At 50.5% G+C, this 27,432-nt stretch overlaps 2 protein-coding genes across 2 annotated transcripts; both read right to left on the bottom strand.

Annotated features, from left to right (window-relative positions):
- Nucleotides 1–4,601: 4,601 nt before the first annotated feature.
- Nucleotides 4,602–7,791, bottom strand: ACKR1 (atypical chemokine receptor 1 (Duffy blood group)). Its single transcript, XM_004714807.2, has 2 exons — nt 6,121–7,791; nt 4,602–5,640 (listed from the first exon to the last, which is right to left on the bottom strand). The coding sequence occupies exons 1-2, from the start codon at nt 6,235–6,237 to the stop codon at nt 4,654–4,656; spliced, it is 1,104 nt and encodes a 367-aa protein (XP_004714864.2). The 5' UTR covers nt 6,238–7,791; the 3' UTR covers nt 4,602–4,653.
- Nucleotides 7,792–8,399: 608 nt separating this feature from the next.
- On the bottom strand, nt 8,400–21,803 carry CADM3 (cell adhesion molecule 3). The gene is made up of 9 exons (XM_004714806.2): nt 21,667–21,803; nt 19,490–19,630; nt 18,901–19,053; nt 18,089–18,226; nt 17,599–17,769; nt 14,663–14,753; nt 14,267–14,436; nt 11,554–11,679; nt 8,400–10,612 (listed from the first exon to the last, which is right to left on the bottom strand). The coding sequence occupies exons 1-9, from the start codon at nt 21,785–21,787 to the stop codon at nt 10,494–10,496; spliced, it is 1,230 nt and encodes a 409-aa protein (XP_004714863.1). The 5' UTR covers nt 21,788–21,803; the 3' UTR covers nt 8,400–10,493.
- Between the last annotated feature and the right edge of the window lie 5,629 nt (nt 21,804–27,432).

Genomic DNA, 27,432 nt, shown 5'->3' with positions numbered 1-27,432 from the left:
GGACTGTGCGTCCTCCAAGGTGGGTAGCCACACTTTACTCACTAGATATTAATTCATTTGTTTGCACATTTAACAACTATTTGCTGTACTCTGTGTTCTGGTCACAAAACAGCAACAGTCTTGCATTTCTTAGAGCATATTTCCTGGGGATGGAGAGAGTGGACACGCAGTAACCGGTGAACAAATCAATGAACAAACAAGACAATTTCAGTGTGTGATAAATGCTACAGCGGAGACATCCCAGGTGGATTGGCAGAGAGGAAATGGGTACATTGACTGGCTGGGGGGCTGCATCTCCTTGGACAGTCAATCTACAGGAAGGTGCTGTTTGCAGGGAGACCTGAAAGATGAAATGCCAACAGTCACATAAAGAACGGAGCAAAGGGCAGAGGTCTTGGAGTGGAAACGAGACTCTTGAAGGTCATCAATGTGCCTATTGTGGCTACAGCTTAGTGAGCAAGGGGGAAACATAGTCCTACCCGACCAATTGGGGCCTTTTGAATGTATTGGGATTTAACTCTTAGGTTCAATGGGAAGGAATTAAATACCAAATCTGGAGTGTCTTAAAGAGACATTCGACAATGCATTAGGTTTTCCAAGAGGCCTATGAGCCCCCAGAAGTTAAGAACAGAGGAAGAAGACAAGCCCTGGTGGCATAATGGCTGGCGACTCAAACCTCCAGTCACTCGGAGGGGGAATATGTGGCTTTGTCATCCTACACTGAGCTGCAGTCTCGGAAACTCACAGGCCAGTTCTCTCCCTTCCCATCGAGTCAGTGTGAGTCAGAATCAATTTGATGGCAGTGAGCTTGTTTGGGGTGTGAGAGGATAAGACAAAGCCCATGCCCTTGAGAGAGACCATTTGAAGCTCTGTAGAGAGCATTCTTCCAGGTCAAGGAGAATGACCCAAGAAAAAGGACACCCAATTGTTGGGAAGCCAAGGTGGGCTGTTTATCTTTTCTGGGAACTTTTGATAGGTGTAACTTTTGAAGGGTCCCTAGGTAATGCCAATGGTTTGATTTGGATTCACCCAGCATCTATGCAGAAGACAAGTCTGGCCATCTATAAAGATAATCTGTACAGAGTGTCTAAAAAGATTACAGCCAAGAAAACCCTGAGGAGATGTTCTACCCTGTCATACATGGGCACTGCCATTAGTTGGAGTGAACTTGATGACAGTGGGTTTGGTTTGGGTTTTAGGCAACTTTAAAGAGACCCGGGTGTTCCCAAATGTGGCAGGAAGCTCTAAAGGAAGGTCTGAAGAAATGAGGGTGTTGGGGCTCCTCTGCTAGAAACCAGGTTTGCAGACAACTCGCCGTGTCTGGGAGGCATCTGAAAGGTCCCAGGGCTCCGTCCTCTCCTTCACGCAATGGTGTCTAAAAAGTTTTGTAAATCTAAACGGAGACCTACAGAAATCCCCAAGGCAGTGTCCGCAAATGCTGGACACCAACTTTCCAGAGGCGGGTCTCCTAGAGCCGCCCTCTTCCCTGTAACAGGCAACGGATTGTCAAGAGGAGAGCATTTTTTGGTGGAATGGATTTCTCACCCCTCCCTCCCCCTCCCCTGCACCCTTCCTGCCCAAATCACCTAGATGATGTCCAGAGATGATTTGGAGGGACTTGGACTTGTTAATTAACCTAAAAAGTCACATTCTTCTGCAAGGTGCATTATTGTTAATTAAAACTGCGATTCTCCTTGTGCCCAGACGGCAGGCTGCTGTTGTCAGGATAATTAGATAGCATACGATGGTTTTCATGCAAATCCCTGGCAATTAGAGTTGGCGATGAATTGGGTTTGAAATCCCAGGGAAGTTCTCGATCAGAATTCCTCTGAGGGTGGCTGGAGGAAAGTCCTGATGGGGTTGGGAAAGGGGAGATGAGGGGTGCATGAAAGGGCGTGGAGACCAGGTCTTTGTTTTTGAGCCTCTCCAGGAGGGGCCCTAGCCTGATTAATGGACTGCGGCGCTTCAATCTAATATTCAAGTTTCCCTCCAGAAAGAAGTCTCTCTTGAAAGATGCAATACAAATGGACCCTCCCCAGGGTTTTGTGTGCGCCCAAGAGCTAGCCTTCCTGGCTCTCATCGTTCTGCGATGATGTTTTCCCTTAGCCAGGAGGACAAATAACTCAGATGCCGCCAAAGACCCTGCCAACCCAGAGATTAAATTCTTAAGGGTTCTGAGGAACCCGGTTTGTATTCCTGAGGGGCTGTAGGGAAGATGCCAGACGCAGAGCACTCAGGGAGTTGTTGGCATGTAGCGGGCTCCGTGGACAAAGGTGACCATACGGGAGGAAGCTTTCAAAAAATGCCTTTAGTCGGCTTAGAAGAAAGGACTCAATCTGTCTGTCTGTCTGTCTGTCTGTCTATAGACCAGCTCTTGACAGGGAGAGGCAGGTCCAGAAACGGGTGGGGAAACGCTCACAGGGGTGGGGATGAAGAGGCCATCTCCAACCCACCCTTGGCCTCTTATCAGCAGCGGACTTCTGCCCCGGCTTTTCCTTTTCTGCCAGGGCTGGGGTGGAGATCGCTGTCACCTGGAGCTATTCCCTTGGAGTCCAGGTTCTCCTAACCTGACAGAGCATGAGGACTGTCTATCTGGAAGCACGGACCAGGGAGGGAGTGGCTAAGATGGCCCCAGGGGTCTTAAATTAAGCCCCTGCCCCCATCAGGCTGACGCTAGAAGATTCCGGAAGGAGAAAGCAGCCCCTCAACTGGATCAGCCTCTGGGCCCTGTACTTTGAGAGGGAGAATGGCAACAGCTGGTCGGGTGGAGAGAGTAGCCAGTGAGTGGAGAGGGGATTTTGAGAAGAGGCTGCAGAGGGACTAGAAGATAAAAGAAAACGCTAAGACTCATTCATGCACTGTGGTTGAACCCCCAAGTACAATTTAAGATGGCAAATTATTTACTTTTTATTTTATTTTCTCTTCTTTCCTTTCTGCTTCAGAATGTCTCCGACGACACCGTCGGTCTCTAGCCCCACCTTTCAATTTATGGTGCACCAATCAGTAGCTACCCTGGCCGTTGCTAAGAGACAGGAGGAGGGGGATGTAGAGGTTTTGCCAAAGTACCCACCCAGGAATATTCCCTGAACCTTTTGCACCCTCCCGCCTAGGATACTGTAACTCATCTCTGCTCCCCTTCTGAACTCTCTTCTCTCTCTCTCTCGCTTGGAGCCCAGAGTTCAGCAGGACAACTTAGCGGAGAGGCCAGGTAGCTCGCATCTCTGGAAAACGAAGAGACTACATCTGCATTCAGACAGACAGTGCGAGGCAGCCTCTCGAGTACCCCGGGTCTTTAACTGGGGTTAGAGGGAGAAGAGTGTGTGTGTGTGTGTGTGTGTGTGTGTGTGTGTGTGTGTGTGTGTAGAGAGATTGATCTTGAGGAAAAGGTGAGTTTTAAAAGATGTGTCCTGCATGACAAGATGTTTCTTTAGTGCTCTTATAATAATCACCTAACCCCAGCTGGATAGGGGTTAAGCAGGAGCCTCCAATATCACTATTAAGCAGCCAAAGCATGGGGGCAACTGGAGGGAGGGGTTAGGAAGGAAGGAAATGTGGGGAAAGGGATACAGTGTATAGAGTTACCACATATGAAATAGAAGGAAATCTTTGTGCAAGTGTTTATTTCAAGAGCTGGGAGTGAAAAGGGAATTTGGGTGACTGCAAGCAGAAAATGAATCAGATCGCTCCCCACACCCCCTTAAGTTTCTTTACCTTTTTCCACTTTTTGATCTTTTCTTCCCTCTACACATCCTACACAGAAGGGACAAGGCGACAGAACTCGGGTAAAGAGAACTCATTTGAGTAAGAGTGAGTCATAAAACCTGATTTCTGATCCTGAGAAGAGAGATGGGGAGCAGCATCAAATGGTGGGGGGTGGGGGCTGTGAGAGGTCAGGCACAGACACAAGTACATGTGATTCAGACACTAACAGAGACAGGTACATGCAGGGACAAGTTATTACATGGATTCCTCCAACACGAATATACCAGATCCAGACAGACAGATGTTTGCGTGCGTGCGTACACGCACACACAGGGATCAGGGCAGTGGTGAGGACTAAACCTTGGAGAGATCACTCCTAGGAAGCGACTTTGGGAATCAAGTTGGCACATTTCCTGGATGAACTAAGGTCTCCATGGTGTTGTTCCTCCTCAACTCACCCCCACAACCGCCACCACTCTGATCTCTGCACTAGTCAGCGGCAGTGAGGGAGCTGGAAGGCAGAGAGGAAGGCTGGGCAAGCCAGCCGGGAGACAGGTCAGAGTGCTCTGAGCTCCAACATCATTCTTCTCTTCCCCCCAATCTCTAACTCTGTTCTGCTTCCTTCTCTTCTTTCTTTACTCAACAAGCCATTTCTTCTCATGTCTACGGTTTAGTTGTTACCTTGATGTCCTGGTTCCTCTCCCATCCCCTCTTGAGATGACAGTGACCCCACACCACAAGAGAACATTGGTGTGCCCTGAGCATGTTGCATACCTCACACACATTCTCCTCAAGGCTAGAGGAACCGACCCTGACAGGCAGCGGGATGGGAAGCCTCTCTCTTTCTCCATTCTTCCTCCTCTCTTCTTCCTCCCCAGACGAAATAAGAACCCATCCACTCGAAGAAAAACAACATACACTTTAATTGGGGCTGACAGGTAAGAGCGAGAGCTAGGATTTGATTTCAGGGATGTCCGGATGAGGCCACCTTGCAGGGAGGGGCCCTGGGGGCAAGGACCTGTGCGTGGTCTGGTAGCAGAAGAAAGCCAGGAGCAAGGGCGTGGCCACACAGTGCAGAATGGCCAGGGCTTCTGCACCATGCAACAGCAAGTCCAAAACCTGCTGGCTCCCACATGTTGACAAAACCAAGACGCTAGACCTCACCAGCGAGTCTATTACCAGCATGACTCCATGGGGACACCAGAAAATGAACCACACCCATAGGATATCCACCCAGGGCCCTGGCCCCTTGCCCAGGGCCATTTTCAGCCCCTTGGCTACCACCAAGCCCAGTGGCAACAAGGAGAAGATAGCAAAACAGGTCGCAGCGTGTATGTACTGCAATGTCCCCAGGCCTTTGTTGGATTTCAGTGTGCAGATCCCTGGGGAAATGTCGCTGGCCAAAGTGATTGGAAGTACCAACAGGGCAGCCACTGTCCAGAGTCCCACAGTGAGCCCCACAGTGAGTCTTGGGACCTGGCATGTACTCAGCCTGGGGCCCAGGCCTGCCCTGCACCCTATCAACAGAGCCTGAGCAAAGGCTGAGCCATACCAGACCCAATGGCCCAAGTAGCACAGGGCACTATTTTGGGAGCCGCCAAGACCTGGTGCTAGGATGGGCACCACCACGCTAAAGAGGCCGCTGCCCACAGCCAACTGGACCAAGATAGGCCGGCCAGGACAGAGATTCCAGTGGAAGAGAGGCCTGAGAAGTGCAAAAAGGACAAGCCCGCTAGCTAGAATCCCCACGATGCTGGCCACGATGAAGAAGGGCAGTGAAGAGTCGTCGAGCAGGCTGCAGGAGTGGCAAGGGGCAGCAGCTTCCAGGTTGCTGTCACTGTAGTCAAAGGGTTCATAGGACTCATTCCACTCACTGCCAAAGTCGTCTCCCAGAGTCAGTGTGCTTGAGTTCTTGTCGATGGAGAAGAAGGGATCCGCCTGGAGGACATACACACCCCGAGGGGCAATCAGAGCCTCCAAACACCCACCCTCCTCCACCGAAGGTCTCTGGGGAGCTGACAGGTGCATGGGAAGAGAGGGCTAAAAGGAAGTTGGGATTGGGAGAAGTGTGAACTAAGGAAGCCTGCCACTGTCAAGGTGGGGGAAGAATGCCCAGCAGGGAGACTCCAGACCAGAGGAGCAAAGAGACATAGAAAAGCCAGAGATGGGGTGTCGGATAGGCCTAGAAGAGCAAGTGGCATTCAGAGAGGGAGGCGGAGAGGACTGGGTAGGCATAAACTGAAGGGACAATAGAGGCATTAACGAGGGCTCTAGGAGATGCCAGTGAGGACAAATGGACCTAAAAAGTGAAAGAACAAGGGGGGGAGGGCTGAGCGAGAGGATATCAAGGCTTGATGGATGCATAGGCAAGGATGGGAACAACAGTTTAGGGTTTCTTGGGTTGTCCCCTACACTCACCCCAGGTTGGCAGTTCCCCATGGCACTGCTGGGCTCAGCACAGGCAGAGAGGTTAGGATGCACTGTCGGTGCGTGCCTGCGGTCTCCAGATAAGTGCCAAGGACTAATGAAAGCCATCAGGTTGTGGGCAGGGCCAAGGGGTGGGGAAGCATTCAGGAAGCCCTCACCCCACACCCACTGCCTGCCTAGGGCCTTATTCCTTCTTGGGGCACTGGCCTCTGGCTTCCTGCTTTGAGGTAGAGACCTCCTACTGGTTGGAACCTCCAGTCAGGAAAAGAAAAAGGTGGAGACCAGAGAGCGGGTGTTTTCCCAAAGGTGGGCGAGGGGAAAGAACTGAAAGGGGAGGCTGCAAAGCCAGGGGGCTTTCCAGCAAGAAGGGGTTCTTCAAGCACAAGGAAGGAAGAGAGGGCTAGGGGTTAAGTGTGAGACAGAGATAAGAGCGATGCTGGGAAGTGGCCTTGAAAGGGCAGCTGATGACTCTCACTTCTCCATCCCCTTGAACTTATTCCAAGAGAAGGCAAAAAGTGCAAATGCTACGTGCTTTGGCAAGGGCTTGGTGAGCACTTGTAGCCAGATCTGTGTGGTGCTGACCGCCTGAGCTCTGCGTGTGTACCAGTTTAGGGCTAAGTGTGCAGATCTGTGTGTGTGTTTTCAGCTGTGGCTGTCCCCGTATCTATCAGTGTGTACACATCGGTGGGCTGGGCGGGTGACTGGGTGTGTGTCCGGCTATCTCTGTGCCTGGATGTTCCAGTAGCAGGGCTGGGGTTGGCTGTCAGATGACATAATGATGCCACAGTAGGGAGCAATTGGGCATTTGCCTCGCCACCACTGGGTGCACCGAATGCCTCTTCTCGACCAAAGAGAACACATGGTCTGACAAGTGAAAGGGCACTGGGGGGACCACGGGGAGGCATAATTTCAAATGGGGCTGTTGCCCTCGGGGGAACCTCTAGTCATATTTCTGTAGGGGGAGGATACATAAAAGCCATGAAAATTGGGTTGGCTGGTTTGGCATGGCATCTTAGCAAGTTTTGAAGTTCCTTATGGGGCAGAGAGCAAGAGCATCCGCCCTGCAGGCAGATTCACCTAGCCGAGGCTGCTCTACTTCCCCACCCCCACTGCCTCCCCCACCATGTATGCTGCTTCATGGCCCATCTCCGCGTTTTACTTTCTCACCTGGGGAGATGGCCTGGGAATGGAGAGGCGAGTGTCCAGCCCCAAATGGGGACATAGAAGGGAGTTGCACCTGCTCCCCTGTCCAGGAACACCTGGGGTGTTCGGACCCCTGATGCTGCCAAGGAGCTTCAGGCTAAGGAGAGCTAGGGGTGCTTGGGAGCAAAGTAATGTGACCTAGGTGGAAAAGGTTACCTTCAAGACAGGCAATCTAGGGCATTGGCTCAAGTTCAAAGTTCAGCATGAGGAAGGTGAGAAAGTGAAGTTGGGAGAAGTCTGGTGGAGCCTTCGAGGGATGGTTGTCATTTCCATCTCAACCTTCCCCGGCCTTGCCTGACAGAGGGCATGAGGGCGGCCATTCCATTCAGGTGCCCCAGCCTCAACCACTCTTGGGGAAGCAAGGGCCCAGCAAAATGTGGACCGGCGGGGTGGGATGGGGGAAGAGAGAGAATGATATACAGTGAACCCTCGCCACTTCACGCTTCGACTTCCGCGGCTTCACTCTATCGCGGTTTTTGAGTAACAGCACCCACTGCCTACACCCGCCCGCTCCTTCAGAGGAAAAAGACAGCGACCCACCTGTAGAGTACATCCCTTAAGTCATTTCATAGGCTATTGATTACAGTATTTGTAAGAACTATGTATAATAATACTGTATGTGAAATATGTAATACTGTAAACTAGATGCCATAAATAATATAATAAATAATAAATGATAATTGTAACGTTCAAAATGTTTTACTGTATTTTCCCTCTTTCATTTAATAAATTGGGTAATACGAGTGTAATGGTGACTAAAGGGTGTTTTTTCATGTCCTCTATGCTCTAACTACGAAAATATTTGATTTACAAATAAGGAATCCTACTTCGCGGAATTTCATTTATCATGGTAGGGTCTAGAACCGATTAACCGCGATACACGAGGGTTCACTGTATTATCTTCCTCAGGAGTTACATCATTTCCCATACAAAGACACCATTGGGTGGCTGACACGGTGAGGGATGTGTCGCCCCTTGGGGTACCAGGTGCAGGGGACACCAGAACAGCCCTTATCCACACACATCCCGGGAGCAGTGAGAGCCACAAAAAGGAGGCAGCCAGAGGACACAGAGAATCCAGATATATTGAGGGTGGCCCCTCGGAGATTAGCACAGGAGAGTTAGAAAGATTATAAAGATACACCGTCCCTCCCTGCTCCCTCACCCACCCGCCCACGGACAGACACACACAGCACAAAGGCCCCTCGCTCCCCCGCCCCCCATACAAATATGGCTTCTGTGTAATATGGACAGAGTGGTTCAGCTTGAAGAGGAAATGTTGTTTTGCCCAAAAGCGGATGCTGGGATCCAGGGAGCCAGATGGGCCTGGGTCCTAGACGCCCTTGCTGCTGTCAGAGGAGAGGCCCTGGCTTGGAGAAGGGACTGCCTGTGGTGCCCAGGGCCCTAACCAGCGGCTGGAAGAGTCACAGCGGTTACTACCTGAACTGAGGGGGTGGGCAGGCCTGCGGGATTGCAGCTGCCCCCGTTTTGCATGCCCATGGTCAGAGCAGGGAGGACATGCTGGAGGAAGGTGAAAGCTGCGCCAAGAGGCATCCTGGGTCTGAGGGGAACAGGCCAGTGGCTGGGACAGGGAGGGGAGCAACCTCATCTCCATGACAACCTGCTCTGGGCCAGGGAAGGAAGACAGAAAATCAAAAGCAGGGGTGAGGCTGGGAAGGAGACAGGGGTTTCTCTTCTAGCCCTCGACTCACCTCACAGGGTAGGGAGTGGGGAAAGTTCCAGGGTCAGTGCCAGGGAGAGGCCTGGGGGGTCGGGGGGGTGGTGCATAGCAAAGGCTGGGGCACTGGCTCTGGGGCTCAGAAAGCGGGAAGATGAGGCAGGGTCTGAGTGCTCTGTGTTTGAGGGAAAGATGGGAGGGACTACTGAGCAGCAGCACATCCGGGGACTTCTTTCTCCAAGGGCGTTGGAGGTGGCGTGGAATATGTCCCGACAGGGCAAGCTCCAGGGAGGTACCTGACTAGGATCTTCTGTCCCCAAAGCCCTCCTTCTCCTGTCCTCCCACAGCCCCCACCCCACCGCACTCAGGACCCAGGCCCTCCCCAGCACACACTCCAGCTCTGTTATGCACACAACACACACGCCAATGCACATGGACACACAGGCACACAAACTCACACTGGGACACACTCAGAGTTCACGCTAGTTCCTTAGTTTGGGCAGAAAACAGCTCAGCTCAGTGACGCTCCCGTCATTCCTTTTGTTGTTGGATCTGCCTGACTGCGGCGGGAGGAAGAGCTGAGGGCCGGCTTCGGCGACAGAAAGGGGCACAGGGTGGCACCGCGCTGGAGGAGGAGCTGCTGAGCACTGCCAGGAGAGGAGTGGTTGCCGTGCAACGCTTCAGGCCAGGGGAAGACTTTGGGGCCCTAGGCGGGAGCAGCCCCTCTCCCACTCCGAAGGCTGCTGTGGAAGGAGTGGCAACCTGTTCTGCTCTGCGGGCAGTTCCTGGGAAAAGCACCTGCGGGCACTGCCCCCTTCCTTTAGAGTGTGGCAGAGGGTGGGTGCGTCAGTCTCTGCCATCCTTCCACTACCCCTCTTGCAGGGACCTGTGTCCTCTCCCAGTCCCAGCGTGGCTGCAGGGCGCAACTCCTGTCCCCTTCCCTGTCTGGTTAAAGAGCCACGCCAGGTGGGCCCTGCCTCCCTTCCAGAGCTCCTGCTCAGAAGCCTCCAGCTCCTGGGGAAGTCGGGAGGCTGCTCCCCTATAGATGACCGCCAGCTGGTGAGAGCCTCCCCTGCCCCACACTGCACCAGCCCCGGCTCCTTTCCCTTCCCTTCCCCCTCCACCTTCAGCCTCCCCTAACACTGCAGCCTGTGTTTGCCTTAGCGCCAAGACCCCTGCCCTGCCAGCCTGGAGACGGATTTGATTTGGGATTGTTATAAAAATAATAGTAACCCAAACGCAGAGAAGCCACGGGAAGGGCCGAGGGCAACCCTTCCCTCCCCCACCGCCCTCCTCCCTCCCCATTCCAAACCTAGTACAAAACCGCACCCAAAGCAGACATTCTGTACAGGGGGGTGGGTGGGCGGGGAACAAGCGGGAGGGGCGGCCCTGGGGGTCGCTCTGTACAAGTCCGGGTTGGTGATGGCCCCAGCAGTCCCCACGGGGCCCCTGGGGGGCACAGGAAGTGGACGGACGGGTGCCCCTAGATGAAATACTCCTTTTTGTCATCCCCGCCCGACTGCCCGCCTTCTGCGTTGATGATGGCCGTGTCTGCATCCGGGGCGTCGTCGGAGCCTTTCGCCTCGTGTGTCAGGTAGGTTCCTGGAGAGAAATCAAGGGACTCCTGTTTGCAGGAGAAGCTTCCAGACCTTTGGAACCCATCCTGCCCACCACTGTCCTACCCTCCCGCTGCCCACACAGTGCCCATGCATCTCAGCCCTGATAGATAGGTGCCCTTCACTGCTTTGCCTCATTGGCCTTTTGCTTCGCATCCGCCATCCGACTACACCCCCAAACACTAACGAATCTTGCCCTGCTTTTGAATCCCATCTATAATATAGGAAGATATTTTTAAAAGGGTGTAAATGAGTGTGTCTTGTAGTGTGTGTGTGCATGCGTGTGTGAGCATGTATGTGAGGGTGTATGTGCGTGTTCACGTACATGTAAGGTGATGGAAATGGCTACTTCCAGTTCACAAGCAATGCAGCCCAGATGTGGCGAGCGTTTGACCAACCCAGGCAGTCAGGCTGTTGGCCAAGCCATAATGCTGCGAGGCACCAGCGGGAGGAGATGGGATCTAGGTTATGGCTGAGGACTGGCAGGTAAAAAACAGAGAGAAGAAAAGAGATGGGTATGGGGCAAGGGCGAGATGGGAGGAAAAGGGAAATACCGCTAAATGGATAGAAAGAAAGAGTGTGGGGAGAAATGGGGTGGAAATGCTGAGTTCCAGGGAGCTTTCCGCTTTACAGCAAGCGGGCACGCTGAAGGCAGAGCAGCATGGGGGAGCAGCTGACTGAGTGGGAAGGTGGATCGCACTTGGATGATCACCAAGTGATCAGGCTTTACTGCGGGGCTGTTGGTGTTCACTGGTTACAGCATTCATGGGGATGGGATTGACTGTCTTCTTTTCTCTTCCTCAAAGGTTCCAAAGAGTTGACCAAGTCTCCAGAACCCCTTCCAGCACCTTGCTCCTTCCTGCCTGTGCCCCGTTGGCCATCTGACCAGCTCCCAAGCTCAACTAATCCTTCTCTTAGGTTTCTGACCTTTGTGCCGGATCAGGTAGTGGCCAAGGAAGATGAGCAGGATGAGCAGCAGGAAGACAACGAAAGCCACAATCCCCCCGATGATGGCATGGTAGGTGCTGGTGGACGAGGCCACCGGACTGGGGTCTGCAGGAAGAGAGATGCAGGCAGTCAGATGGAGAAGAACCCTGATCTTACAGCATTCGTAGCCGGGCCATGGAGAGTCAGGCACAACAGAGAATATAGGATAAGACAAGTGGAATGGAGCAGAACCACTAAGTAAAAGGACAGGCCTTAACTTACACACTGATTTCCGACACAGTGCCTACTACATAACATGTTTAAAACTGTGTATTCCTGGTTGTAGAAATAAATCTGCTCATGCCGGCTCTCTAGCTGAGTTCTTAGCCCTGAAGTTTGACCATCACTTTAAGAGATGGTGCCCGTCTTCGCCTTCCTAACCGCCTTTCTCCTCCCTCTCCTCTCCTCTTTGCTCCTTTCCCTTGTACGTTTCTGGATTGCTCCTCTGCTCTGTCTGCCCTCTTACTCACCTGTCTGCTTGCTCATCTGAGCGGGCTTCTGATGGGGCTTTCTCAGCAGATCTACCCACTGACCTAGGCTTAGGTGAGGAAGCACCAGTGAAAAAAGGAAGGAGCCAAGAATTACACACTCTAACAGAAGATTCACCATGACCCCCTGGTACAAAGCACGGTGCATCTTTGATTGGGCAGTTCTAGGTTCCAGCAAAACGTTCATCCACAAGCCTGTCCCAACAAGGAGGCTTGAGGCTCCCTCTTGACTTCCATACCATCTGAAAGTCTGTGGGAAGGACAAACACTAAACTACTTCCTCCTGTGATGGCTGGTGTGTCCTGGCCAGCCATCAGATAGAAAGAGTTGGTCCTCCCTAGAAACCGAGAGAATGGTCCCATGGCACAGGCTGAGCCAGGGGTGGCATGAGTAGAACCACCAGGGAAAGTCAGCATCTCACATATCTGAGGATACAGCGCATCGGCCCAGGACATATTTCTGACGTGGCAAAAAAATACATTAGCTATAGCTACAGTCCTTCCACCCATGGGAGAGCTCCTGTTTTTCTGTAGACTCAGCTTGAGTCTTGATGCCTCATTGGCTCTTTATACATTTTGTCTGTCCTACCTTATGTCTCCTCTGGCTTCACTGGGCCAAGTTTTCAGTTCTTCGCCTGCCTACTCTGCCTTATTTGAAAGGAATACGTTCATGCTCTGGTTCTTTATGCTTTCCTTGGGAGGGAAGGAGAGAACGGGGCTGGAGGCTCCCTGCCATGATGGGGTGGGTGTAATGGTATAACTTGGAGGAAGCCCTGTGAGTTGAATCATGATCTTTTCTTCTGCGGAGTGTGTGAGACACAGTCCATATTTTAAAAAATAATTAATAATTATCCTGGATAATTATTCAAGAGACTACAGACAAGGACATTCTTCGAGAAGACATGTGTTTTCTTGTCCAGAAAGACTGTTTGGGTCATCAATTACAGGTCCTTTTGGTTCTAGGTAGAACTACAGTGAATGTAATTCCAGGCGGGTGTGGGTATAGACTACTGTACTTAGAATATTCCTGGAAGCAGATGCAGCACCTCATTCTACCACCAGGCGTCAGCACAGGAAGCAGATGAAGTCAAACAGGACCCACAGGGCCCCTTTTTTTTTTTGGTCACAGGGCAGTAGGGGTGGTGGGAAGGGATCAGCCCCAAGGGCTTCAGCACTTTGAAGAGCTGTGGAAGTTTCCCTCACTGCAAATCACTGGCAGGGGGGTTCAGTGAGATTCAGGATCAGAGATCAGACCCTGAGGCACTGTGCCCCTTCTGGGATCCTACAATAAATTGCCTTGTTCCTTTGCTGGGGAAGAACTCGGAGGCTGACGTTCGCCCCTGGAGTTAGCATGACCCATCCAAGAACCCCAGACCTCTTCTCTTACACCTGGAGAACTTAGATGCCATCTCCTGGACCGATGCTAATAGGTGGCTCAGATGTACCTCTAACAACGTGATTTCCTTACCCAGCAACGAGGCCTCCAAGGCTGGATCCCACTTCTCCTGGGGTGTCAAGGAAAGAAACGAAAACCCCCTGTTTTTTGTTAAAAGGTGGTTCTGCACTCACTTGTCCCTTCCCCCGAAGCTGGATTTTGTGACCGGACTTCAGAAAGAATTCAGAGGAGGATCATCTGGTCTTTCCAGACGATCAGGCATCTGAGGAAACGAGTCTGTTTCTCAGCACCGTGCCAGCTTATCTCCACGTTCTGCCTGGACCCATTGGAGTGTGTCCAGGGTCGGCAAACAAGGGCACGGCAGAATAGCATGCCTTCCCACCATCCCACAGGAGACGCGGCTCTGAGCACAGCCGGCTGAATAGGAAAACACATCTTCCCCTGCTCTTGGGAGGCTCTGGGGCCTCCTCTAAACAAGCTTTATTCTTCTTGCTGTCAGATGAGGGCAGGAGTTGGAGGGCGGTGCCACTTGGGACACCACTGCTGAACAAAGGTAGATGGGTGTCCACCCTTCTATTGAATTTTCCTTATTACACATTCCAGAGTGGACCCAGAGCTGAATTGCTCACCGGCGGCTGCTTCTGATTTTCCTTTCCTCCACTCCCAATCAGGCCAGGGATGCTCTCAGGAGGTAAACGGAAGAGAGAGTAAGATGGACAGAGAAAGGGAGAAGGGCAGCTGTTGGCGGCGGAGGACAGGGGATGGCTCACCGTTCACGTTGAGAGTGTAGAAGGCCTTCTTGCTGCCCATATTGCTAATGGCCGTGCAGCCATAGATACCACTGTCGCTTTTATTGAGGAAGGGGAAGATCAAGGCTCTCTCCTGCGTCATCTTCAAGGGGAGCACGCTGCCCTCCTTTTCCCATACATACTCCTTGGGGCTGTGAAGGCAGAGAAATCACACGTGGGTAGGAGATAGTAGGTCGAGGAGCTGAAAGAAGGGGGACGACTTGGAGCGAGGGTCATCATGGAAGTCTTAGGAGGGCTTGAGAAATGATGGGGTACCAGAGATACGGTCAGAGAATGAGGGAGGCTCGGACAGCTTCAGGGAAGAGGCTCATCCGAGGGGACGAGGTGCAGGAGAGGGCGGGAGAAAGGTCTTCTTACACGGGATTGCCATGGCCCTCACAGTGCAGTGACAGCTTCTGTCCCTCGCGAGGATGCGGCGGGTCAGGCCTAATCATCACCGTCGGTGTGTCTGCGGAGAAGGAAGTGATGTCAAGGCCAAAGTGCCCACAACCTGTAGGAAGTCACCTACCCTGATGTGTATTTAGAGAGCGCCCACTTGCACACGATGCCTTCTCAATGGCCTCGGGGGCTGCGAACAAAAGTCCCCGCTGCCTTAACTACGTGTGAGCCACCCCAGTTGTTGCTATCCCATGTCTGGGGACCTGCTTGGGGTGCACAACCTTGTAGTGCCTGTATTCTAGACCTTTCCTGGGTGGGTGCCAGCAGGATGTTTTCAACAACATCTGCGAAGGGGCAGAAATGGCTCGTTTATGCCCAGCACCTAAACCAGTTGCTGTTGAGTGAGTTTTCACTTGGCAAAACTCATGGCGATCCATGTGTGTCAGAGTGGATCCATCAGGTTTTCAATGATGGCTTTTTGGGGAACTCTATTCCCCCGGCTTTCTCCTAAGGCATCTCTGGGTGGATTCTAGCCTCTCATCTTTTGGGTTGCAGCCACAGGTAACTGCTTACACTACCCAGGAATTCTGCCCATGCTGGATGGGACATTATTCTCACTTTTTGCCCAAACAAATTAACCTGAAGTTGGCCACTTATCGAATTCAGAACCTTTCAGTCTGCTCTGCTCTGCCAGGAAGCTTAGACTTGGAAGCATACCTTAAACACCAAATATCATTTTTAATGGTCAGTCAAAAAAAAAAACGAAGTCCAAGATTTGAAATGGCCAGAGATTGGGGTCATATTTGGGCCGCAGAAAGGCACTAACACAATATAGCTGGGGGCAGTAGCATGGCATCTGCCACTGACGCCAAAGGGCTGCTTAGGAGGCTAGTTCCAGATGGCCGCTTAGGACAATGCAACCAGATGCTGGTTTAGAACAACAGATAAAGAGGCCGAGCTTCCCCTAAGGACAGAGCCAACCTTAACAACCAGTTTAATGAACGTCTTTCAGTCAAATCAAACAGGACAAAGAGAAACAGGCCAGGTGAGAGAATGGGTGTTTGGGGACCCGAGAATCATAGAAACCTCTAGCATAGTGCTTGTGTGGAGGATTTGTTGGCTGACTTTTGATCACAGTTGGCCCAAAAAGGTCTCTAGAGAGTAACCTGTCAGATGGTCTGGTACCTATCAGAATAGACTTGGGCTTCAGTCAGGGAGAGAGACCTTTCCTATCTCCATCAGGAATCAGGGTCAATGGAAGGAGCCTAAGACGAGGGGCTTCACACTCAGAATCCATAGTTAGAAAACTGCCTGATGGCAATGTAGACATTTGAAGTTTTAAAAAAGGCCTTTAATTTAGCCTCATGTAGCTCAATGAAAGGAGCAGGAGGCACAAAGGATAAGATATTTTGTCCTGAGGAACAGAACCAGTAAGTAGCAACTCGGTACTAGAATCCAGGCCTTCTCCCTCCAGCTTGAGCAGCTACCCAATGGAAGGGGCTATCATTCCAGACCTAGCTGGAGGCAAAATCTGAGCCATGCTGCAAGGTCAGCAGTTCAAAACCACCAGCTATGGTGTGGGAGAAAAATGAGGCTTTCTACTCCCGAAAGGCGTTCGTCTCAGAAACCCACAGAGGCAGTTCTACCCTGTTCTCTGAGTCGGAATCAACTAGCTGGCAATACGTTGTTTGCTGGTTTCCTGTTCTGTTTTGCTTTTTAAGTTAATGAAAAGTAAGCAGTCCTGGATCTCTTCTTAACAGGACTTCAGTTACATTAGAAAAAATGTTCAGCCCTTCGCTTATGTCAGGACAAGAATTGCCTGCTTTTACAGTGTTTCAGCTCCTGCTTCTATTTTGTGTTCTTTGTTCCTTGGGTTCGCCTACCGAACAATCTCTCTCTCTCTCTGTTTTTCATTCCTATTTCCTCCGATGAGAATGAGTGTTTCCTGGCCATACCCAAGGCAGTCTCCGGAGAGGAATGGAGGTCCTTGGAAGGTTCGGAGTCATGACAGTGATATGACCATTCCAGGTCAGAATCCAAGAACAGTCACGAAGCTGGGGAAGGCACTGGGGTATTGAGTTGGGAGAAGGTCCGGGAATAATGATGCTAGAGAGGCTGTGCTGTTTTATCGCCCATATTCCCCTGAGTCATAGAACGCTAGACCAGGAAGAAGTCTTAATGATCTCATGTTTATTTTTCTTCTTTAGCAAAAAGACAGGAAGCTCAGTGGGTAAACTAATTTTGTCACTACCATACAGACTAGAAGCTAGATCTCTGGCTCCTGATTTGCCATGCTTACCACTGTTTATTGCAATTCAGCTTCATCACACTGGCCTATTCCAACCCTGCCACTTCCCAGTTGATTTGGACTCCTGGCCTAGTCCAGGGAATGGCCATCGTGACCCACGGGCTAACTCCTGCAGGCCCAAGCCTGTGGCTGCATGCTCTTGGAAATAAAGTTGGAATACAGCCATGCTCACTTGTTTACATATTGTCAATGGCTGTTTTCACACAACAACAGCAGAGTTGAGTAGCTGAAGCAGAGAAGCGAATGACCCTGGAAACCTAAATCATTTACTAATTAACCCTGGGTAAAAAAGTTCTCCAGTCCTTAGTGGTGGACCTGGGCGGCTCAAGTGGTTTGCAATTGGCTTGTAAGTAAGAAAAGGCCGGGGGATCTGCAAAGAGTCTAAGGAAGACAATGCTGCGGTGCAGTCCCACTTGGTCACACTTGTGATTGCCATGAGGTGGGGCCTTATGGGATGGAAGCTCACAACCAGCGGTGAGTAGTCCTACCACCTCCTGCCTCTCTTTTTTGAAAAAAAGCTTCAGGTAAGGTTACCCTCTGCACTTTCAGCAACCCCACTCCCCATCTCATACCCAATCCCTTTTTGAATGCCCAGCCCAGGACATACATAAAACCTCAATGCGCTGAGAGGTGGATCTATCGGCTCCCTGTAGCGATTCATGATTCACAGAGCACACAATGTTCGCCCCGTCATCCTCCCGGGTGACCTGGAAGATGACCGAGCTGCTGACAGTGAAGGTTTTCCCGTTGGGATCTTCCTGTGCTCGAGTCGGTTCTCCTGGAGTGCAGAAGCAGAAACACCGACTCACAGATTAGACAGAGTGAGCCCTCGCACACATACAGAGTGTGGGCCCCACTGCAGACATACAGATGGCGCGTCTCAACTTAGATAAACTTAGAAAGTTGTGAAATGGATATGTACACACAGAGAATGTAGCCCTTAACACACACACACACACACGTGCTCACAACATATCTGCCTTCCGCCCTTTCTCCTCACACACATGCCCGATGTGCATGTACAGAGACATAGGCGTTTGCTTTCTCTTCCTTGTACCACGTACCCCGTCCTGCCCCCCCAAGACAGAGACACTCACCAGCGAGCTCCTGGTCACCCTTCTTCCAGCTGAGCTTGGCTGCAGGTTTACTTCCCGAAGACTGGCAGGTTAGGATGGTTTGGTCTTTTTCCCGTAATGGTGATTTATAGCCAGAGATTATGGGCTTCTGTGGGATTCCTGTCATGGAGAGAGGATGGCCACGACAGGAAGAAGAGGCACATGATGCCACATCTCAGCTTTCCTGGTTGACATGGCCTCTCTAGTGGTCGGGACGCCTGGGTTTGTGTTTAGGGGGTAGGTAGGAAAACGATAGCGATGTCACCTCCCTATTTGTTTGTAACTCTTCCCTGAAGGCCAGGAGGGCAGACCCGGAGGATCTATGGTAGTGGGGAGATATACTGAATACTTCCAATACCTCACAGCATTATCGGGTAATCACAGACACCGTATGAGACTCAGGAGCACACAAGATGAAATTCAGCTATCTGGCAAAAATGAGAGCATGTGAGTGATGGGAAATTTGAATCTCACGTTGCACGTACATCTCAGTTTTCTTTTAGGATGATCCGTGGACTCGGTGCAATAGACATGGCCACCCATTTTTTTTATAAGTTAGAAAATGCTGGTCCAAAGAGCGTAAGAGATTTGGCTCAGATCAAGGAGTAAGTGGAAGAGCGAGCGTTGGAACCAAGTGGCCTTTGCCATGCTACCCCATTGCCAGGGAAGTCCATGCTGGACTTAGGATGCAAACTGCCTGGCGACTTGCCTGGCTCCAGGCAGCCTCCCGGTCCAGCCTGGACAGGCTTGTTTGCAAGGATGCATGCTGTGGAGACCCGGGCTGGGAGCCTCACCGAGCACTGTGACGAGGGACTTGGCCGTCCGCACGGGCATGGTGAAGATGGAGCATGTGTACTCGCCCTCGTCGGCCAAAGCCACGTTGCTGATACTGATGGTGAGTTCGTGGGGAGTAGAGCGAACCAGCTGAATCCGGTTATCTCGGAGGGCTGCAGGAAAGGTGGGATTTAAAAGCAGGTCTTTATGAGCATCTTGCATGTTTATTGCTCTTTGCTGGGCCCGCTTTTTTCGGGGGACAAATGTATGGTGCGGTGGGGGCGTTTGAGGGGGATAGAGCAGTCCTTGGGTTGTTCGGTAACATCCATTTGCAATCAGAAAGCGGTGTTGGCTTTTCTAAATGCAAGCTTCCTTGTGAGAAGACCCTCAGCATGGCAGGTTAGGGCTCATTTGAAGTGAAGTCACTCAACGCGTCATGCACATCCTGGCTCAAATCTGTAATCTAGTTTCTCTAGAGCCAGGTGAGGAGCCTACGGCTTGTACATTACTGTTTGCATGGGTTGGACTACAGGACAGTTCCCACAGGCTCCGCGGCCCTCTCTCTCGGCCCATAATTCCTGAGGAGATAGCTAATGTAAGAGATACTACCTCTCTTCTCCCCGAAGTACAGCGTCTGCTGGGCAGGGTTGGACCACTGCAGGGATGAGTCCTCATGGTCTTTCACCTGGCACTGCAGTTCCACGGTGCCACCCGCCACCACGGTTTCATCAGATGTCCAGGGCTGACTGTCTGCAAGAACAGAATTGGGTCAGGTTCCAGAGGAAGCCTGACCGCTCCACTCATTGCTCAGCCAATATCTACCTCTTCTAATTGATGCCCTCCAATGCCCAAGTCTCTGGGTCCCCTTAAGTCTTCACAAGGGAAGAAACAGAGGTGGTGGGAACTGGTAGGAGAAACAGATCTGATGTCCTTTTGCTTTGAGTACAAAGAAATATATCCTTTGTTGAAGGTTTGCTGAGTGAACTGACCAGGTCATAAGCATGTGGATGAATAAAGCTAGCTCATCCCACCCCCACCATGCCGCAATATGCATATAGCTCTCTATATGTTTTTTCTGATATGGTTTGACCGTTAACTCTTGGAAACACACATGCACATCTGTCACTCTACACTTTCCTCCTTCCCTGTCATCACCTGCATACAGGAGCAAGGACAGGAGAAGTGGTTGTGGCTAAAATTCCTGAAAGTCAAAGTGGGAGAAATGCCAAGTCCGTGCATTGTGCATTCATTTGGACAACAGGTAACTGAAGGAACTGTGGCGCAAACAAACAAATAAATAAAACTGAAACATCTGGACAGAGACATTCCATTTTCTCCAACAATAAAGTTCCCTTCTCCCACCAACTCCTTTCCCATATTCCTTTTAGGATTGGTACTACCCACCCCCCAACACACAAACCCAAATCAGTATGTTGGTGTTGCTTTAGAGGGCAAAAGCTTAGGATTTTCCTTCCAATGCGAAGAAAATGTATTTCCCAATCTCTTTTTGGTCAAGCAAAACCAACCAACAAAACCACATAGGTCTGATAAGGTGTTTGGTGAATCCCAAACATGCCCTTGATCCGTGAGTCCCTCAGCCTCTAATACTGGTTTCCTCTCCCCGCTATTATCTCATGTATCTGCTGCGTGAACTCCTGATTCCGACTATTGATCCCTTAGATTTCAAAGCTGACTTTTGGCGGCCCAACAGCACAGACCTTCCCAAAACGAACCTGCAATGAGCAACATCTTCCAGCTACGGTTCTGAAACATCCACAAATGTGGTTTGCTACAGCGCTAAGTTATCTGATCAGCATTGTTTTTCTTGGAGTAGGAAACCAAGAAACTTAGTTTCTAGATTCCCCGTACGAAGCCATTGAAACAACCCCCTGCTCCTATGACGTGGACCTTACCCCCGTGCTGACCGTTTATTCCATTCCTGCTGGGCCACTGGGCCTCCGTTTCTGAGAGCGACCCCATGAGCGTTCCTAACAGAAACGAGGCCCTCACACGTGCTGGAGTGGATGCCCCCAAGCGTCTCGGTTTAGGATAGCTGTCTCCAAATGAGAACGCCAAGCTTGTTCACTGTTTCCAGTGTTGAGCATCATCGAAATCAGCAGAGGGGGATCTTAGGGCTCATGTATCCCAAATCTCTCCGTTTATAGATGCTGACAATGAGGCAATGGAGGTGAGATGATTGCCTAAGATCAAGCTACTCGGCAAGACTGGAACCCAGTTCTTCTGAATCTCGATGCAGGGCTCTTTTCAGCGGAATGCTTCTCCGGTGCATATCTACTGTGAGAATTCAAACTAGTGTGCCAATGACGGAGCGAGCTGACGAAATTTAGAATTGGTATTTTCCTCAATGATCTCAATGAAAGACTCGGGGAGCTACTTTCCTGCTAGCCACACTCTAATTTTGGATTCATCATCATCATCCCTTTGTCCCTGGCTCCTTTTGAAGAATTCAACCTTGATTGTGTCTTTCTCAAGCATGTTTATTCCAAATAACACACGCTCCTGAAGTAACTTTTTATTTTTCGGAAAGAGGTGTGTGTGGAGGGAGGCAGAGGTCTCTGCCCTGGAGTAAGGGAAAGGGAAGAAGGTGCAGGTGCCAGAGCGATGTGCGGTGGAGAAGGAAGAGAGCAGATGTCAAATGAGACGGAGCCAGAGTTGTGTGGCCATGGGAGGAGTGAGGACGTAGGGTGGACATCAAGTGAGTGGAAGATGGTGTGAAAATGGGTGAGGGGACCGAGGGACAATGGGATGAGGGCCTGGGTTCTCACCTGGACTGGCCAGCATGTCAGGGCTGCTCCAGATTGAGGAGCGGATGGCTTCGTCGAGGGGAGCCAGAGTTCCCAGCTCCAAATCGTGCTCCTGCCAGTAGCCTGGGGAGAGAATCTCCATCAAGGCTGAGCCCTCCATAGATACTGCTACGGTTTGGGGGTCTGTGCTTTTATGAGTGTGGGGGCAGGCGAGTCGAGGCCACTCTGAAAGGTAAATTTGCCAGCATCCTTCAGAGGGCAAAAGCTGTCTACTTCCTATAAACATACACGGAACTAACTCCCCCTCTGAAGGAGTCAATTAAAGGAGGAGGCTAACTTGTCAGGGATAGCATCATGTGAAATCCAAAGAGGTCTGTGAGCTCATCCGGTCTGGGTCTTCCACTTCCCCATGAGGAAAATGAAGTCCAGAAGGACCGACCGTGATTAATAAAGGTCACCACAGCACGAGCAGAGCAAATCCAAGATTTTCCTTTTTTAACTCCTTGTGCAGGATGTTTTCTGCTACACTATATTATTCATTGGAATAAGGACAGGTTAAATGACTGTAAAATAAGTTCACGTTTCAATGAACTGCTTAATAGGCCTGTAAGATAAGCAAGGTGGCGCTATCATTCCTGTTTTGCAGAGTGGAAATGGAATGAAGTGACTTGCCCAAGGTCATTCACACAAGCACAAGAACAAGCACTGGAAATCCAAATACCTGTGTCCAGCCCTGGAGTTCTATTTGTTTCAGGAGGGGAGACCCCTCTACGGGGGAAAGAGACGACTGTCAGCCTGGACAGTTGCACCCAGCCTTCCCACCTTGTCACCCGCCTTTGAGTACGCTGAATTGCCACACCGTTTCCATGCTCCAGCCTCAGCCCCACTGCCCTGGTGAGCACAGAGGCTCCCCCTGCCTTACCAGCACTGCCTCCACAAGACAGATCCTTTTGTCCTCAGCCCTAGGGCCTGCAGCACCACTTCTCTTCTTACTAATTTACCCCTAAATCCCTTTGTCAAGTCCTGGAGAGTTAAGGACCTATTTCCCCGATTCAATCTGAAGAGGCTGAGGGACAAAGAAGGCAGCAACAGGCATGAACCTTTTCAGATCTCCCGCCTGCAGTGCCCAGAAGTAGCCAATCATGAGCTCACCACCTTGGTGAGGTCACGGAGGGCTGATCAGAGTCTGTCTAAGAGCTAAGAATCTTGGGCCCAGAGTCCCAAAACATGCTGTGAAGCCAGTGGTCATTGGGGGAGGGGGGGGCGGGCAGCGTGTGTGCTATGGTGGTCAGGAGAGCACAAGTAGGTCTTTGACTTGTGGCTTAGGATGGGAGGAAGAGCTGGAGGAGGGAGAGAAGTGTGGAATCCAACGAAAAGTGGGGAAAAGGAGGAGAGAGAAACACCTGACAAGAAGGAAAGAGGAGTGAGATTCTTACATCGCCAAGAGAAAGCAAGGGGGGTGGGGGCGGGGGGAGAGAGAGAGAAGGGAGAGAGATCTCCTGGCTGGAAGAAAAGAGGACTACATGTGTCTCACATCTTCAGGTTCACATGCTCCCATGGAGCAACCTCGCCTATTCCACACAGTTCTTCCCGGAATAGCGTCGAGGGGAGTTTTGAAATTACTCTGTTCTCCAACAGGAGTTGCACCAAGGCCCATATGAGGAAGGAGAGAGAAGCAGAAAAGCAAACAGAGAAAGCTGCACTGGCAGAAAGAAGAAAGGAAAGCGCTTGAGGAGGGACCAGAAAGATGCAGGCCGGAGGGAGGAAGAGGACCAGGAAGCCCAAATCCAGCAAAGACGGCGGTCTGCACCCTGCTGCCTTCTGTGAACATCAAGGACGGCGTGCACCTGACCAGGTGAGTATTTCATCCAGTTTTTCAGGTGTATGTGTGTGTGTGTGTGGAGGTTAGCTGCTGGCACAAATGATTTGTGCTTGGCTACTAACCTAAAGGTGAATGGTTCAAGCCCATTCATCTGAGCGACATGGTGATCTACTACCTCAAGATGACAGCCAGGCAGTTCTTTTCTGACACATAGATATTGGGTCACCGTGAGTTAGAGCCCACTGAGGGCAACTGGCTTGGTTTGGGTGCTGTGTTTTGGGGTGCACCACTTTAACACAGAGTACAACGACAAATTGGGTTTTGCTAAAATGCAGGATAAGGGGCTCTGGTGGCACTGTGGGTTAGGCATTGGATTGCTAATTGCAAGGTCAGCAGTTCAAACACACCAGTAGAAGTGCGGGAGAACGATGTGGTTGGCTGATTTGAGAATGTCTACATAGGGTCACTGTGAGTTGGAATTGACTTAATGGCAGTGAGTTTTGTGATGAGTAAAATTTAGAGGAGCCATTGGGCTACTAACTTCAAGGTCAGCAGTTCAAACACACCAGTAGACCTGCAGGGGAAAAAGGAGATTGCCTGCTTTGGGAAACTCTATTTAGGATCACTAAGTGTCGGAATTGACTTACTGGCAGTAGGTTTCTAGTTTAGTAAGATTTGGAACAGAGGAGCCCTGGTGGTGGGTGGTGGGGGGGGGCGGTGGTTGGGCAATGGGCTACTAACTGACAAGTCAGCAGTTTGAAAACACCAAGCAGCTCTGCTGTGAGTTGCTAGGATCGCTATGAGTTGACAGCCACTCAATGAGAGCGAGTTTGGTTTTTAGAAGATGTGGGATCGTGGAGGGACAATGGTAACCCAGAGATGGATGAGCCGAGACTTAACCGCACAGGACTGTGACCCAGTGCACAAAGTAAGCACTCAACAGATCTGGGCTCGATGTTTCCCAGCCAACAGAGGAAATAGCCAGGCTCTGTGTTGATCTAGGACTTTGGGTGTACAGAATAGATTTTTGACCATGATTTCATTTCATCTCAAAACAACGTGGAGAGGTAGCCAGATATCACCACTTTTCAGAGATGCGTCTCAGAAAGTTTCAATGACTTACCTATGGCCAAGAATCCTCTTCCTGTCTCAGGTGCATTTAAAGCTTTTTGATAGCCCCTGTTTCTTTCAGCATTGCAGCATTTTATTGTACTTATTTGTTCAGCATTTTACGGTAATTATTTGTTCACCTATCACTCTCCTTGTCTGAAAGAAGAGCCTGTTAAGAGCAGGGGGGTCTCACCTTGGTCCTGTTTGTATTTTAATACATTGCCTGTGGTGGGATCTCAATACATTTAACTGAGAATTCAATGTTCTGGTAATTCATTCATCCACAATTGGCACTGTGTTATGTATATTCATTATATTCATAATGAAGCAGAGCACGTATTCATCCCCAACAGCATGGATGTTCGTCTTCACTCTCCAGCTCCCTCTCTCATCTGTGTCTTTTGCTGCCTGCTCCTCACTTGCTTGGCTCCTTGCTCGCCTTCCTTTCCGCTACCCCTCCTCCTGTGCCTGGTGGGCGCTGTTCTATGCTGCATAAGATGATTTGAGTGAAATGGTGATGTTGGTCGTTCAAACAGAATGGAACCGTTTGGATGAGGAGACTGGTAACCAATCAAATAACCTCCAGGAAGTGGCATATTTAGGACGTGCTTGGTATGTTGCCTCAGTCCGTTTACAGGCAACGCACTCATGTTTGCAGTGTTTTAAGAAACTGATTAAGAAGTGGCTGTTTATTTTTCCCCAGGGGCATGACATTTCTCCCTCTGCTTCTGAAAACTGCTCCTGATCTCCTGTCTTCTCTTGGAAACCATCTGCTAATAAGCCTGGAAAGTCTTCTTAAAGTGTAAACCTGGAATGAAAGATTCTGAGTGGTCATTCCCATGGGAGCAAATGAGAGATTATGGTGCTATGAACGGCGCGTGGCTAAGTGATAGGCATTATAACCTGCGTTGTGAAAGGCTTGTGCCGTCTTTGGATTTAGATGGTACCAGTCACGGATAGCCTCAGCATAAATTCCCCACATGGATCCAGACGGTACGGGACGCTCAGGAGAAGTGTCAAAGGGTGGCACAGACGCCAACGTAGGCAGAGATTGTTACAACATGGGCTCCGAGTCACTCAAAGAGCTTCTGCCCTATAGGTCAGACACGGAGACGGCAGTCATTAGAGAGGGGAGGTCCAGGCTGGTCATGTACAACAATAGAAATAAAAAAGCTCCAGCCATAGACAGCGTTTCCTTTTCCTGCGTAGCGACTGTCTGTCGACAGTAGCTCTATTTGTTAGCCGGGCTTTCAAGGCCCTCTGCAGTTTGATGCCCGCCTACTTTCTGCCCTGTCTTCTCTAGTCTTTACACGAGGGGTTTGAACCGGGTCTTTCTGGCTCAGTGCTGTCCAACGAAGCCAAACCAGAAGGGACCCACGTTTGTAAACAATAACCAGAATGGGGAAAATCACTGGGAGACGCCCTGTTTAAAGCTTCACCTCCCTGATATAAAACAAGGCCGGCAGCAGGCACGTGGCGTAACAAAACTGGATGTCTGGACAAGCTGAGTCAGAAACAGTGGTGCCCTTTTCAAAGATGGTGGCTGATTCGACCTCGGCTGCTGAGCATTAAACGGGTGTTGCTCTCCACAGACCTAGCAATAATTCAATCTCCTACATAAGGCTTCTGAAAGGGTCTACTTTACCTCTGTTGAGCCTCTCATTCCAAGGTATTGACCAGTAACCCCCCCACCTTTCATTTACCATTGCATTTCACCCATTAGTTATATTTGGGGGTCTGTTCTAATTTTGCTGCTTAGGTTTTGACTGAACTGACTTGAACCCGTTCACAGCCCAACCTCATGCACACTGTGCTCCTGAAACACAGAGCTCTCCCAAGTTCTCCCTACAAGCTCTTTGGTTTCCAGCATCTCTTCCTTTCCCCACAAATACTTTATTTACAATGCATTTCAATCATCTTCACACAATTAAACTTTATCCATCCTTAAAGCTTACTTTACGGGGCAACTCCTTCAAAAAAAAATCTTCCGTGCTCATGTCAGATGGAAGTAATTTCTTATTTCACTGAATTATAACACTTCATCTCCCTGGAAGTAGGGTTGAAATCTGATTTATATTTATGTGCAATACCGGTCCTAATACAGCATGCTACACCCAGAAGGTGCGTGCCCACTCACTGCCCTCTAGTGGACTCCAATGCATAATGACTCTGCAGGACAAAGTACAACAAGGGCTCAAGCAGAGCACTCTGAGGCTGGCACAGCACCAGTCAGGCTGGCATGTTCAGGGCCGCGCTGTGCTGGAACCGACTCGATGGCACTGAACAATGACCCCAGGGCAGGGTGGAACTGCTTCATAAGGGTCCTTAGGCAAATTTACGGAAGCAGGTTGTCTCCTTTGGCATAGCAGCTGGGCGGGGGTTCGAACTGTTCACCTTTCTGTTCAGAGCCAATCACTTTATCTACTGCACCACCAGCACTCCTTAGAAAGTGCTTGATATACATAATTAATCAGTGAATCAAAAATGCTGGTCACCTTCTATTTTGCAAATGAACTTCAAAATATGGCAGTGGAGAGCCAACAGCAAGCTAAATGGGATAAGAAGAAATGATCCAAAGAAGAAGAACACGCAGAGGCTGAAGCTCTAAAAGCCCACAGACGAGTGACTCCAGTCTACTGAGCACCTGCTGTGAGTCCAGGTCCAAGTTATGCTCGTTGTTCTGGGTTTCCGTTCCGTTGGCTCTGACTCATGATGACCTTCTATATAACAGAGCAAGACACTGCCGGGTCCCGGGCCACGTGCATGAAGAGCTCTATATTCATTCTTTCCAGAACAACTCCTTTCAAAAGGTATGATCATGCACGTGGTAAAGATGAGGTAACTCGGGACTGGAG

The sequence above is a fragment of the Echinops telfairi genome, unplaced genomic scaffold (genome assembly GCF_000313985.2).
Source record: "Echinops telfairi isolate 266 unplaced genomic scaffold, ASM31398v2 ScPeMD7_7425;HRSCAF=8463, whole genome shotgun sequence".
Classification (NCBI taxonomy): Eukaryota; Metazoa; Chordata; class Mammalia; order Afrosoricida; family Tenrecidae; genus Echinops; species Echinops telfairi.
The sequence above is the reverse complement of the archived record's forward strand: the minus strand, read 5'-3'. Positions and strand labels throughout refer to the sequence as shown.